At 33.6% G+C, this 12,979-nt stretch overlaps 1 protein-coding gene across 1 annotated transcript in view; it reads left to right on the top strand.

Annotated features, from left to right (window-relative positions):
• Positions 1 to 12,979, top strand: part of Mgat4d (MGAT4 family member D) — a 43,277-nt gene that overhangs the window by 28,348 nt on the left and 1,950 nt on the right. The window contains exons 8-10 of the mRNA XM_047565984.1: positions 1,025 to 1,139; positions 4,071 to 4,201; positions 7,196 to 7,303. Coding sequence (XP_047421940.1) covers positions 1,025 to 1,139; positions 4,071 to 4,201; positions 7,196 to 7,303 — 354 coding nt within the window. The remainder of the gene's footprint in view (positions 1 to 1,024; positions 1,140 to 4,070; positions 4,202 to 7,195; positions 7,304 to 12,979) is intronic.

Genomic DNA, 12,979 nt, shown 5'->3' with positions numbered 1-12,979 from the left:
GTGAGGTACCAGAGATTGAACTCAGGGGCACTTAACCACTGAGCCACATTCCCAGCCCTATTTTGTATTTTATTTAGAGGCAGGGTTTCACCCGGTTGCTTGGCACCTCCCTGTTGCTGAGGCTGGCTTGAACCTGAGATCCTCCTGCCTCAGCCTCCCGAGTTTCTGGGATTACCGGCAAGAGGGCTATTTTAGGCATTCCAGCACCATCTTTGTATGGGGACAGGAGTGTCCAGTTCCTTTTTGTAACCTCTGCCAGAGACCACTTTGTCAGCTGTAATAGCTGGAGATAGAACATGGCACCCGTCATCCCAAGCATAATTAAGTTAGTCTTTGCTAAGCCCTGGATGTGTGTACCTCTGCCCCAAGTTACTGTATGGAAACCCTAACCCCCAAAGTGATGATATGAGGAGGTGGTGCCTTTAAGACGTGATTAGTCCATGAGGGCGGAGCCCTGGGGATTGGGATTAGTGCCCTCAAGAAGAAGGCCTCAGAGAGCTGGCTAGCTTCTTCTACCAGGAGAGGACACATACAAGATGCCAAGGTTGAAGACCCAGCCCTCAGCAGACACCAGATCTGCCCTGCGCCTTGGTGTTGGCTTCTCAGCCTTCAGAACTGCAAGAGCAAAGTCAGACAGTCTATAGGAAATTTTCTTTTAACAACAACCCCTGCAAAACTAAGAGTCTTAGTCTAGAAGCTGAAGTATTCATGGGGATGAAAATGGATTCAGACAGATTTCTTCAAGAAGGTCTTAAATTGAATGTTACAGGTTAGAATTTAGGAAAGAAAAAAAAAAGATAGACCTTGATCTGGTTGGTTTCAGAATCAGAGAATAAAAATTAACTAGTCGTAACTATCCTCAGCGAACTGAACTAAAAATAAAATTATTAACCTCATGAAACCCACTTTTTCAGTGTATTCTCTTATTAGTATTTTCTATCTTCAGGTTAATATAAGTTATACAATGGAAGCATTGAAGGTAATGGAAGGTAATGCCCTTTTGGTTTTATATTTTTTTTTCCAGCTAGAAGATGATATTATAGCTAAAAGGATGTACTTCACAAAAATGACAGATTTTTTACATAATATCACTTCGAATAATTGGTTTTATATTCAGTTTTCAGTACTTGGATTCATAGGTAAGCAATTGGTTTCATTTGTTGGATCAAGATTTTCTAGCATTTAGAAAAGTTTTTTAAGAACTTATGCGAGAGTTTGTTACCAATGGGAACAGCATGATTCTTATGAAGATGCTATTATTTTAATAGTAAATTCAGATTCAAGTTGCTGAATTTCAGTTTTTCTAACCAAAAGTTTTTTCTAGATAAATCCTAAAAATGTGCAGATCAATACATATACACAGTTGTGATATAAAAATACTTTTTAAGTGGTTGCCAAGAGTCTGGCATAGTAGCTCTCTGAAAAATAGGAGAATACTGAGGGGCCAAGGGTGGAGCTCGGTGGTAGAGCATGTGTAAGGGTCTGGGTTCAAAACCCAGCAACCCCTTCCCCCCAAATTTTGAATCTCAAAGAACTGAAGTTGTAGAGAAAGGAATCTTGGCAATTTCCAGTATGGCAAAGTTGACATTCTTTTAACAATACAGAAATATGATATGAACTGTACCTACCATAGAAAATTTCCTTAAACTGCCCATAATGTGCTTGGGGTGGTGTTGGGGACAGAACCCAGGGCCTTGCACACATTAGGCAAGTGCTCTACAGCTGGACTATGCCCCCACTCCCCCACCCCCAACCCTTTAAAAATTCTGAGGCAGGTTCTTGCTAAATTGCCAAGGCTGACCTTGAACTTGGGATATTCTTGCCTCTACCTCCAGGTCACTGGTATTATAGGTGCATGCCACCACACCCAGCTATGTGAATTTTTTAAAACAATTCTTCCATAGACTTTCTTCTTTCTTCCTTGTGTTCTTCTTTCCTCCTTCCATCTTATTTCCCTTTTCTTCCCAGTGAATCTCAAGGTAGTGAATTCAATCACAGTACTCATTTCACAGTGCCTAGCATTACTGATTCATGCAGGCACCCTCTTATTTTCTTTTATTCTTTCTTTTTATTCTTAATTCCTGCTCTCACTTTCCCCCACCCCTTAGGAAGTTTTCATTCTAACATGCTCAGATACACTTACAAATCTGCACATACCATGTAAAAATATTTGGTACTTCTCTTGTTTGTACCTGTTGTAAATGTACAGAAATGGTAATATGAGAAGTCTATTTCTGACCCTTACATTTTCCCTTGAAACTAGATTTTTTTTTTTTTTTTTTTTTTTTTTTGGTACACAGGATTGAACCCAGGGGTAGCTAACCACTGAGCAACATCCCCAGCCCTTTTTATTTTTTATTTTTTATTTTGAGATAGGGTCTCGCTGAGTTGCTTAGGGCCTCACCAAATTGCTGAGGCTGTCTTTGAACTTCTGCCTCAGCCTCCTGAGCTGCTGGGCTTATGGAAGTATACCCACTGTGCTCTGCAAACCTAGACGTTTAAACTGTCAACATGTCGCTTTATGTCCATTCACTTTATTTACTTATTTATTTTTACTGTTGCACATATACTGAATAATAATCCATTTGACTCACCCACTCCCTGAGTTGCAGACCTTGATTGTTGTCAACTTTCTTTTGCCACAGGGAAAAAAAAAAAAAAAAAAAGAAATGACCTGTAGGTCCCCTGGAGTGGATTAACTAAGGACGAATATAGCTGGGTATCATTACAGTGGATTGCTTTGCAGATCGACTGTAGTTGATGCTCTTATAAGCACAGTGCTCATTGTTCTGGGAACAGTGTGATTGTCCACATTTGGTTTTATTTATTTGCCATTCGGAGGAGTGTAAAGTTTCCACTGATTGCTTAGTAAGGTCAATCTTTTCTTGATATACTTACTTGATCACATTTCTTTTCTCGAAGTTTCCACAACATTTTAAACTTCAAAGATTTTTACTCAGCCTTGGTTAAAATAAGAAAAAAATTATAGGTAAACACAATACCTGATGAGAAGCTTCAAGAAGAAATAATCTCATTGTATTACTCTGGGACTTTAATATTCTCAAAGAATTTTCTGTGTCAGGAACTTCAAATACACAAAGCATAGGGTATTTACATTTTAATCACTGCATACGTCTGGGCATGACACCAAAGTCTTACTGAGGCTTAACTTTGTGCAGGCTTTGCCTTCTCGTGATGAAAGTTTTTTTATTGTTTATTTACCAAAAATATGAACCTAACAAAAAGAATTTTACAGCATGCTAACAGCAGCTGAGGCAATGAATCAACAATTCCTGTTATCAAAACCCTTGCTTTGGCTTAATATGTAAATGAGTACCAAAAGTCAAAATGCAACCATATACTTAAATTACCAACAAAAATGCAAGTTTCAAGGAAAAATGAAACATGCTTACATCCTAAGATCATGCTTGTTAATTGGTTAAAGGTATTTTGCATGATTTACTTTTAAATGGCCATTTAACTGAATCTTATACCTTTTATTTCACTTTAAAATTAAAGATGAAGTGTATTAGCAAAAGCAACTACACCTGGTAGAATCGTATTTTAAATATAGTTAATCTTTAAGAATCATAATATAAAAAATATTTGAATAAAACAATGCTCAAATATTAAAATAATACAGCATTTTAATAAAAGTTAAGTACTAAAAGTAACTAGGCAGTAGATTGATAAAGTGTTACAAAGTTCAGGTAAAAAAATCACACTTTGTACAAAGTTCAGTAAGAGATTACAGCTCTTGTACTTTCCACTTTATTTACTTATCTTTCACTTGATTTTAGACAACCAGTTTGCACTAGATATCAAAATTGATTTCCTGAGATTATCAGTTAATCTAAACCAGTTTATAATCTTTTCTTCAGAACTGGTAACCTTTAATCAAAAGTTAAGCAGATATACTATTTTACTTTCTCATGTTCCAACTTCATTGTTGTTTTATACCTAACTTCTAAAGAATAGGTTATATTTAAGTTTTAATATTTGCTCTTTTCCCATGTTAATGATGGACAACTATTTGTGAATTATTTGCATTTATTTACTTTTGTCTTTAGGAAAACTGTTTAGAACTGAGGACTTGCCTGGCTTTGTACAATTTTTCTTAATGTTCTACAAAGATAAACCCATAGACTGGCTCTTAGAGAGTTTATTTCAGGCAAAGATGTGTGACCCAGCAGAAAATTTTGTGAGTATTTCTTTACTTTATAAATACCAATTATTTTAAGAAAACACTGTCTAATGTAATTACCTAAAACTTGTTTACCAACCCAAATTTGATAAGTGTGTCAATTTTTTTAAACTTCTGATACTCTCAATTTTATACCAACATTTTTGTATATTAATGAAATACTTACAAACCAAAAATGCAGTGAAAAGAGGAAACAGCCAAAAATAGAGTGAACAAATAAAAGAAAGGTAGACATAAATCCAGACATTCCAATATTTATATTAAATATAAATGGTCAGAATATAGCAATGAAGGGATCGTCACAATAGATTTTCTTAAATGATACAACAGCCCATGTCTATACTCAGTTCAAATATAAGGTATAGGTTGAAAGTCCTACATGAAAACTGGACCCTGTGGTGCATGAATGTAAGCCCAGTGACCCTGGAGGCTAAGGCAGGAGGATCACAAGTTCAAAACCAGCCTTAGCAACTTAGCAAGACTCTAAGCAACTTAGTGAGACCCTGTCTCAAAATAAATAAATAAATAAATAAGTAATACATGGAAAAATATTTATGATGCAAGCACAAATCAAAGGAAATTTGTAATAGTAGCTACATTAATAACAAAGGGGACTTCAGACAAAACAAAAACAGAAGAGATCAAGAAAGGTATTAAGTGCTGATAAAAGTGTGAGTTCACCGAGAAGACATCAATCCTAAGTGTATGCACCCAACAACAGAGACTCAGAGTACATGAAGTAAAATCTAACAGAACTGAAAGGAGAAATAGATTTATCCACAAACATACTTGGAGACTTTAACACTCTTCTCTCAGGAAGACAATAAACAGCAAGGAGAAGAGAGAACTGAACAACAGCAACTACCAACTGGATCTAATTAATATTTAAAAACCACTATACCCAACAATAGTGAAACATGAATTCTTTGAAAATACACATAGGAAAGTCACCAAAATAGCCACATCTTGGGTCATAAAACAAAGCTTATCAAATTTAAATGGAAATAACAAAAAAGTATGCTCTGACCACAGCAGGTTCAAATTGGAAATCATAATAGAAAGATAAGTAAAATCTCAAACGTATGGAAAGTAGGCAACAAGCTTCTCAATAAACCATGGGTATAATAGGATGCCTCAAAGGAAATGAGAAAATTATTTAAACTGACTAAAAATACAGTGTATTGATATTTGTGGCATCCAACTGAAGTGCTAGAGAGGCATTTATGGCATTACCAGCTAAATCTTAGAAGAAAGCTCTCACATTAACATCTGCTGCTGCCTTAATAAAGCAGAAAATAAGGGCAAAATAAAGCAAGCAGGGGGAGAAAATAATGACAGAAACAGAAAAAAAAAAAACGCAAACAATAGAGAAGATTAATGAAACCAAAAGCTAGTTCTGCGAAGAACAATGAAACCGATACATTTCTAACAACTGACAAAAACAGAAGACACAAGGATAAACAGGGAACTCTACAAACAGTTCTTTGGGTATAAATTCATCAACTTAAATGAGCCATTCATCAAAATTTGCAAACTATCAAAATTCACTGGGATTAAGTAGACAACCTGAATGGTAATATAGGTACTGAAGAAATTAGAAAAACAATGAAAAACCTTTTGAGAAAGAAATCTTCAGGTCCGGATGATTTCAAAGATGAATTCTATTTAAACATTTAAAGAAGAAATAATAGCAATTATCCCAACCCATTTTACCCTGACATGAAAACCAGACAAAGACAATGCCAAAAACAAAACCAAGGACAATACCTTCATGAATATTGATACAAAAATTCTCAACCAAAAAATAGTGAATTGAATCCAGTAGTACATAAAAAGAGTAATATACATGCCAATTGCTATTTATCTTATGAATACAAGACTGGCTTAATATTTGAAAACCATACAATGTAATCTATCCATTTATTATTCTAAGGAAGAAAAGTCACGTTTTAATATCAATTAAGGCAAAAATAAAAATCACTTGACAAAATTCAATGTCTACTCATGATAAAAAAAGCTCTTAGCCAAATGGGAATAGAGAGGAACTTGGACTTCAGCAAAATGAAAAATAAATAAATAACTTCTGTGTTGCAAAAGATACCGTTAAGAGAATGACTAGAGACCATGGACTAGGAGAAAATATTGATAAATTCCATAACCAGCAATGGACTTACATACAAAATATATTGAGAGAACTTATAAACCCAGCAACAGATGAATGAACAATACAGTTAAAAAATGGCAAAAGACTTGAATGGATACTACAAGGACTCCCTTGGGTTGTTACTTTCCTTACTGCCATATATAATTCACATAGCTTGACTTTACCAGCAGGATCTTTGGAGGGTCCTGCTGGAGTCTCATTTGACCATAAGCTCCTACCAGAGCTTTACTAACTGCTTAGCAAATACTGTCATATTTGTTATATTTTAACTCCTCAACCAATTTTATCTGATAGTAATGTAGTTTCAAGTTGAATTAATTCTAGATCATGAAATCATTATAGTTAGAAAAATGATCCCTTAATATAAAATTTTCCTACTTTCAGTATTTGGTAGAAATGCATCTGAGTAAACCTGCTATTTAAAAACAAAACAAAACAAAAAAATGTTGTGTATATCAATGAGTACAGGAAGAGAAAGGCAGAATAATGTAGTGACAGAAAAAGATAGGAAAGTACTACCGTTTTCGTTTAAATTATTGCAATAAGAAGAAAGGAGAGGAAAATGGTAGCTGATGCACTAGTTGCCTTACTTTCTGAGACAGAGTTCATGGAAATACAGGCTTTAACTAAAACCTTCTCTCTTCTCAACTCTTGCTCTATTGTTCTTATGAAAAGAAGAGCTATGAATTAAAGGTTTGCTTAAATTTTAAAATAGCAACGTAGAACTGTAGCAAAAACAAATGTCATAAAAATCCTGTCATGTGTAAATGTGATAAAAAGGAATATCTGGGATGTTACAGAAGATTGTTGTTTCATTTTCTCCCCAGAGACAGTGCACAACACGCCTGAAGGAAGTACTTATTCAGCACAAACCTTCTCTTTTCCAGCATGTGGGTATACATTCATCATTTCCCGGAAAAGAACAATATTTCAAAGTAAGATTTTGAAATGGAACTTAGTAGTTTATAACGTTTCATGCAATTATAAAATATCATTTAGAAAAGGAGTGATAATGTAAGAGACTATAAAATACTGTTGTTCAAGCACAATTCACGTGCAACAAAACCACGTGTTGTGAAGAGAACTTAGAAATTTAGCAATTAACTTTTAAAGACCCAAGTTATTTATCATGATAAAGAAAATTACAGCCTACATCAATGTGTTCACCTTCCTACTTTCAGCTGCGCAATTCAAGTAATAACATTCAAAATGTGTTTTGAAAATCATAATAAAATTCGCTAAGTCTAAAACTCAAAATTATAAAAAAAGGATATTTCAAAAATAGCAGGCTCTTATTGTTTAGTTTAGATTTATAGGTTTTTTTAAATTTAGATGACTCTTTACCAGATAAAGAAAATTTCAGCTTTCTTTGGTATTTAGTTGTTCTTAAATTTCGCATTATTTTTGGAAACAATATTATTGATAATTGACTTAGCATCTTTGTCAGTCAGCTTTCATCACTGTGACTAAATACCTGACATAATTGATCATTTACCTTAATAAGGGAAATGGTTTATTTTGACTCACAGTTTCAAAGGTTTCCTTCCACATCTTCCTCAGCTTATTGCTTTGGGACTGTTGTGGCACAGTACATCATGATGGGAGCACAGGGCAGAGGTAATGGAAAAGCAAAGAAAGAAAAGAGGGGAGGTTCTAATATCCCCTGAAGGCACATCCTCAGTGACCTAACTTTCTCCCAGTAGGCCCCACCTCCTTAAGTTTCCATCACCTCCCAAGGCAGGCAGTGACCAAGCCTTCATGAGCCTCTGGGGAGTTACTCATCCAAACCACAGGAACAGTTAGTGGATTACAAAAAACAAAGGGTTCATTTTCAAAACACTGAAGTCAGTCACAGTGACCTTGGACTATGTACATACATATAGGTGTGTGTTTGATATTGGACAAACACTCCTCTGAGGTTTCTTCAACAATAAAACAAAAAGTAGAACTTCAATGACCTTTAAGGCTTCTTCACCTTTGCGATGCAATTGGCATCACTATCCTTAGAGTCTTCACACAACAGAGGAAATACTTGCTTTAATCGCTTGTCAGCTGAAATGAGAAATAAGCACATTCACATCCTCCCGTCACTCACGACCTGCCCTCTTTCTATCTTTCCTGCCTTCAATTCGGCACCGCACTCCTGGAGGAGTATGGGGAATGTGGGAACTTAGTCAGTCAGCTGTCAACTCTCAGGCGAGGTAGATTCCGGGAATAAGTGTGCGCAGCAGACAAGACGCGGAAGCCCCTGGAATAATAACATTTTAACCATTGTGAATTTTTAAGCAAGAAATACCACCATCAAAAAAAAATTTTTTAAAACCACAAAATATGGCAGCAGATGATGTAGGCAGAAACTGGTCTATGTCTTCTTATTTTTTGGTCATCTTGTTTTATATAATGGGATGCTTCTCTAACATTTTCTATTTTTGCCATATAAGATATTTTAACATTTGTAAATTCATGACAGATTAAGAATGTACATATTAGCCTTCATATTTTGATGTTATAATCTTGGCTTTTTTCCTTTGTATGCTTAATACCACATAAAATAGAATTAGTAGCAAATAATATGCCATATGTGATTATATTTAAATTATTTTAAAAATTTCTAACAGGATATCCATTATTAGGACTTTCATAATTTTAACAGCTCCTTTAAAAATCATCAGACTCATTCTTTGGAAAAAGTAGCATAACAAGAATAAAACTATTTCTCAACCTTCTTAAGAGTGGATAAGAGACTACATCATTTTTTTTTTAAAGTTAAACCTTTAATAATAAAGTGGTAAGTATAAAGATTGACATAAATATGTAGGCAGTATAAATATGTAGGAAGTTATTAGACATTTGTTAATCTTATGTTACTTTAAAATATTGTGTACTTTATATGTTCAATTTTTGTTTCTGTGTTTTCCTTAATATTCATTCCTACAAGTCTTTCCTTAAAACATTTATGTATAATTCATTCCTTAACCAGTTAAATTATGTATTACACTTACTATAAAACTTTTAAAATATAAGATAAGTTTTCTATACTTCAGTTTTAATAAGTAGAAAGAATATTTATCTAACTTGTAGGTCAAAAAATAAACTAATGAAACAAGAAATATAATGTCCTCTTAGTGATGAGCTTTCTTAGTTTTAATTTTTTTGAAACTTGCCTGGATCTTCCATTTAAATGTTACTTAACATGTCACATATGGAATCTCTAATAAATATAACAAATTTTCTTTTAGAAGTTACTAAAATATTTTGGTGTTTGTAAAATGGTACTTTCTGAAAATCCATACAAAATATTCACACTGATAGGAAGGATAGTAGTGAAACAGGTATTATTACCTCATGTACATATAGGATTGCATGACCCATGTGATCCTCCAATATGTACAATCAGAAAAATGAGAAATTACACTCCATTTATGTATGATCTATCAAAATGTATAAATGCATTCTACTGTCATGTTCAACTAATTAGAACAAGTTAAAAATTAATAATGAAAAATGCTCACACTGGAGATTTAAAAAAAATTGATAAGCAAGCAAATAGCATGTTTTTCTAGAACTAACTCATGTTCTTTCCTATATGAGAAGTAATGTTTCTTTTACTTCACTGCACCAGGTGCAGGGCCGGGCATTTAAATGCATTGGAGATAGGGCTGCCAGATAAAACACACAAATCCTGTTATCTTACAGTTCAACAATTACTTTTTCACCTATGTCTCATTTGTTTTGTCGTTGCTGTTTTGAAGCATGACAAGCCTGGCTGAAGGTGGGGGAAGAGGGAGTAGAAGGAAGGATACTTCCCATCAGAAAGCTTCAACTAGACCGAGTCAAGACTATGGGAATACCCTTGACTTTTATTAAAGAATGATATTCAACATTTTTGCATTTTATTTCAAGTTTATGTTTCCTTTTAATGTAAAGATCCACAGCATCTTCTTAGAATGTTCTTAGATTTTGGGACTAGAAAATGATGTTCTTTCCCAAAGAACAACATTGATTTCTTTGAATCATTGTGGGCATTTTCCCCCTTTCACTTATGAGAAATCCAAAACTGTTGTCATATGAAATGTAATAACTCTATTATTTTATATTGACAGCAAAATACCTTCAGCTCATTAAATTTTACATTTAATCTCTGACTTTCATTAATTATAATTAAAGGATTATTGTATGTGTTTTCATGGTAAGTTACACTAACTCCTTTCTACAACTATCTACAATAGTTCTTTGGCTGTAATGATAATCATTTCCCAGGAATCCACTTTCACAAATTTTAACACCATGACAGCCTATGAAACAGGCATTATCTAATAATGCATCTTAAGAATTATTTTTTGTCAATGCAAAGTTATCTTCTCCATTTAAAGAGGGCAATGTAATGATATCAAAGAAGATACAATGAGTAAACTATCAAGAAATTGCTACAGAAATAATTATATCTTTATGAGTTATGTTATTTCTAGAAGTTACAGGTGTCTAATTTTCATTTCAGAAAATTTGAAGATAATAAGAATACCAAGAAGAAACTGCAGATAAACTTGATTTCTAATAGCATCTTTCAGAAATTGTAGTAGTGAGAACACATAATTATCTAGAAGAGGAAAAACAATGAAGAAACCAACAAACTTGAAAGTTTTAAATGACCTCTTATGCCAAGCAGGGGGGATAGACAGGAGGTGGGGGTATAACTCAGTGGTAGAGCACTTGCTTAGAATGCACAGGGTTTCATCCCCAGTACTGCCAAAAAAAAAATAATAACAATAATTGACCTTTGTTTATGATGTTTGCAACTATTACAATTTACTATCTAAAAAACAGCCAAGGCAGGGACATTTTTAAAAATTAAGAACTGTATTTTATCAACATAGATAACAAGACCATCTCGTAATCTCAATAAATAGCTAAAGTTCAGACAAGTTCTGTGTGAATTGGCATATGCTCTTCTCCATCTTGCTGGAACAGCTAAAGAAATAGATAGCACATATTTGATCAAGGTGGGCAGTGCCAAACATCTTCCCGTGTTTTAACAAATATATTTCAAACTATAAACTTACTCCTAGGTGCCACTAAAGCTGATCATTAAACATCTTGTTATGTAAATATTTTCGATAGCCATTCCGTTTTAAAAATTTGTTTAGCCCAGGGTTATTTGGGAGTACGTTTATTTTCTTCAAACATATTGAGTTTTACCTCCATCTTTTTATTGTTGATGTCTAATTTGATTGCATTGTTGTTAAGAAAATGTTATCTGTGTGATAAAAGTTGAGAACATTGTGAATCCTTATGTTCCATATGATTTTGAAAAGAATGTATAGTTTCTGTACACTTCTTTAAAAATACGTGGAACTCATTTGTTTTTACAAACGTTGATTTTATGCTTTGAAAATGTCTTTTTAAAGTATTCCTAATTATCGGGTCCAGGTTTTTAATTTGGTTGCTTAAATCTTTTAAAATATCATTTGTCTGCCTCACCCATCAGTTTCTTACAGAGATCTATTAAAATCTACTATTTATTCTTGCTGTTTTTCAGTTGAATTTGACTTTATTTTGAGAAAAATGAGATATTTCTTGTTTCTTATCCTTAATCAACTGAGTCTTAATTTCATATCACCATCTTACCTATACCAATTCTTCACACATTTACCTCACTATGAAGGTGTCAATTTGCAAAGAAAATATGGAAGATGTGCTTGCTGTCCATGGGTGTCCACTTAGTTCTGTTCTTTTAGAAGAAAAGAGGACATATGTATGTTGCAAAGATTTTAAATTTGACTATAATTTTGAACTTTTAAAATTAAATCTGCTAGAGCATATTCCATGTTAATATGAAGAATTAAAATTAAGTCTAGGTACAGTTTTGCTCAAGTTGCAACATTCCTTGGGGGGACATTCTTATCCAAACTACAGCAGAACATTTATATGAATTTCTAGTAATGTAGCAATATCACTAATATTTGCATTAGTAGTAGCTATGTTTCCACTCTTGAATAGAAGGGAAAGAGATACCCTCTATTAATGTAGATGTGTAAAAAGGTCTCGGGGACTTTTGTATTCTTTTGCATGAACTTCCACTCCAGGATAAAATTGTGACAATTATGAACAAATAGTGGGAGGTAAATCTGGGGTGGAATTACCAATTGAAACATTGTTATCTTCCTTTCTAAGAATTGGGCATACATTTTTAGATGCTGTGTTGACTTCAGAAGCTGTTATTAGGCAATGAATTATAAAGAAGTTCATATCAGCTGATATATTTTTGTTTTGCTGATACTAACTTTATTTCTCTACCTGCAGATACAATGAATAATTTATTAGGAAACATAGTTTGCTAAAATTGATGTCAGTAGAGACAGAAAGCTTAAAATGAGCAATTTTCATGAAATAAGTACAGATCAAGAAATAACCTAATACATGAAAAGGCACCAGTCCCAGATGCTCATAGTGGGAAATTGAACTAACCTTTTGGAAACCAAATAGTCCAAAATATGAATTTTTCCAAAATATTTTAATGATGTAAATATAACACTAGAATCTAATCCCAATAATGATAACTCAGAAAACTACAGAGCAATATCTTTTATAATGATTGTGCAGAATTCAGAAAT

Source organism: Sciurus carolinensis, chromosome 10 (genome assembly GCF_902686445.1).
Source record: "Sciurus carolinensis chromosome 10, mSciCar1.2, whole genome shotgun sequence".
NCBI lineage: Eukaryota > Metazoa > Chordata > Mammalia > Rodentia > Sciuridae > Sciurus > Sciurus carolinensis.
Note: the sequence above shows the minus strand (reverse complement) of the source record. Positions and strands in the feature narration are given on the sequence as shown.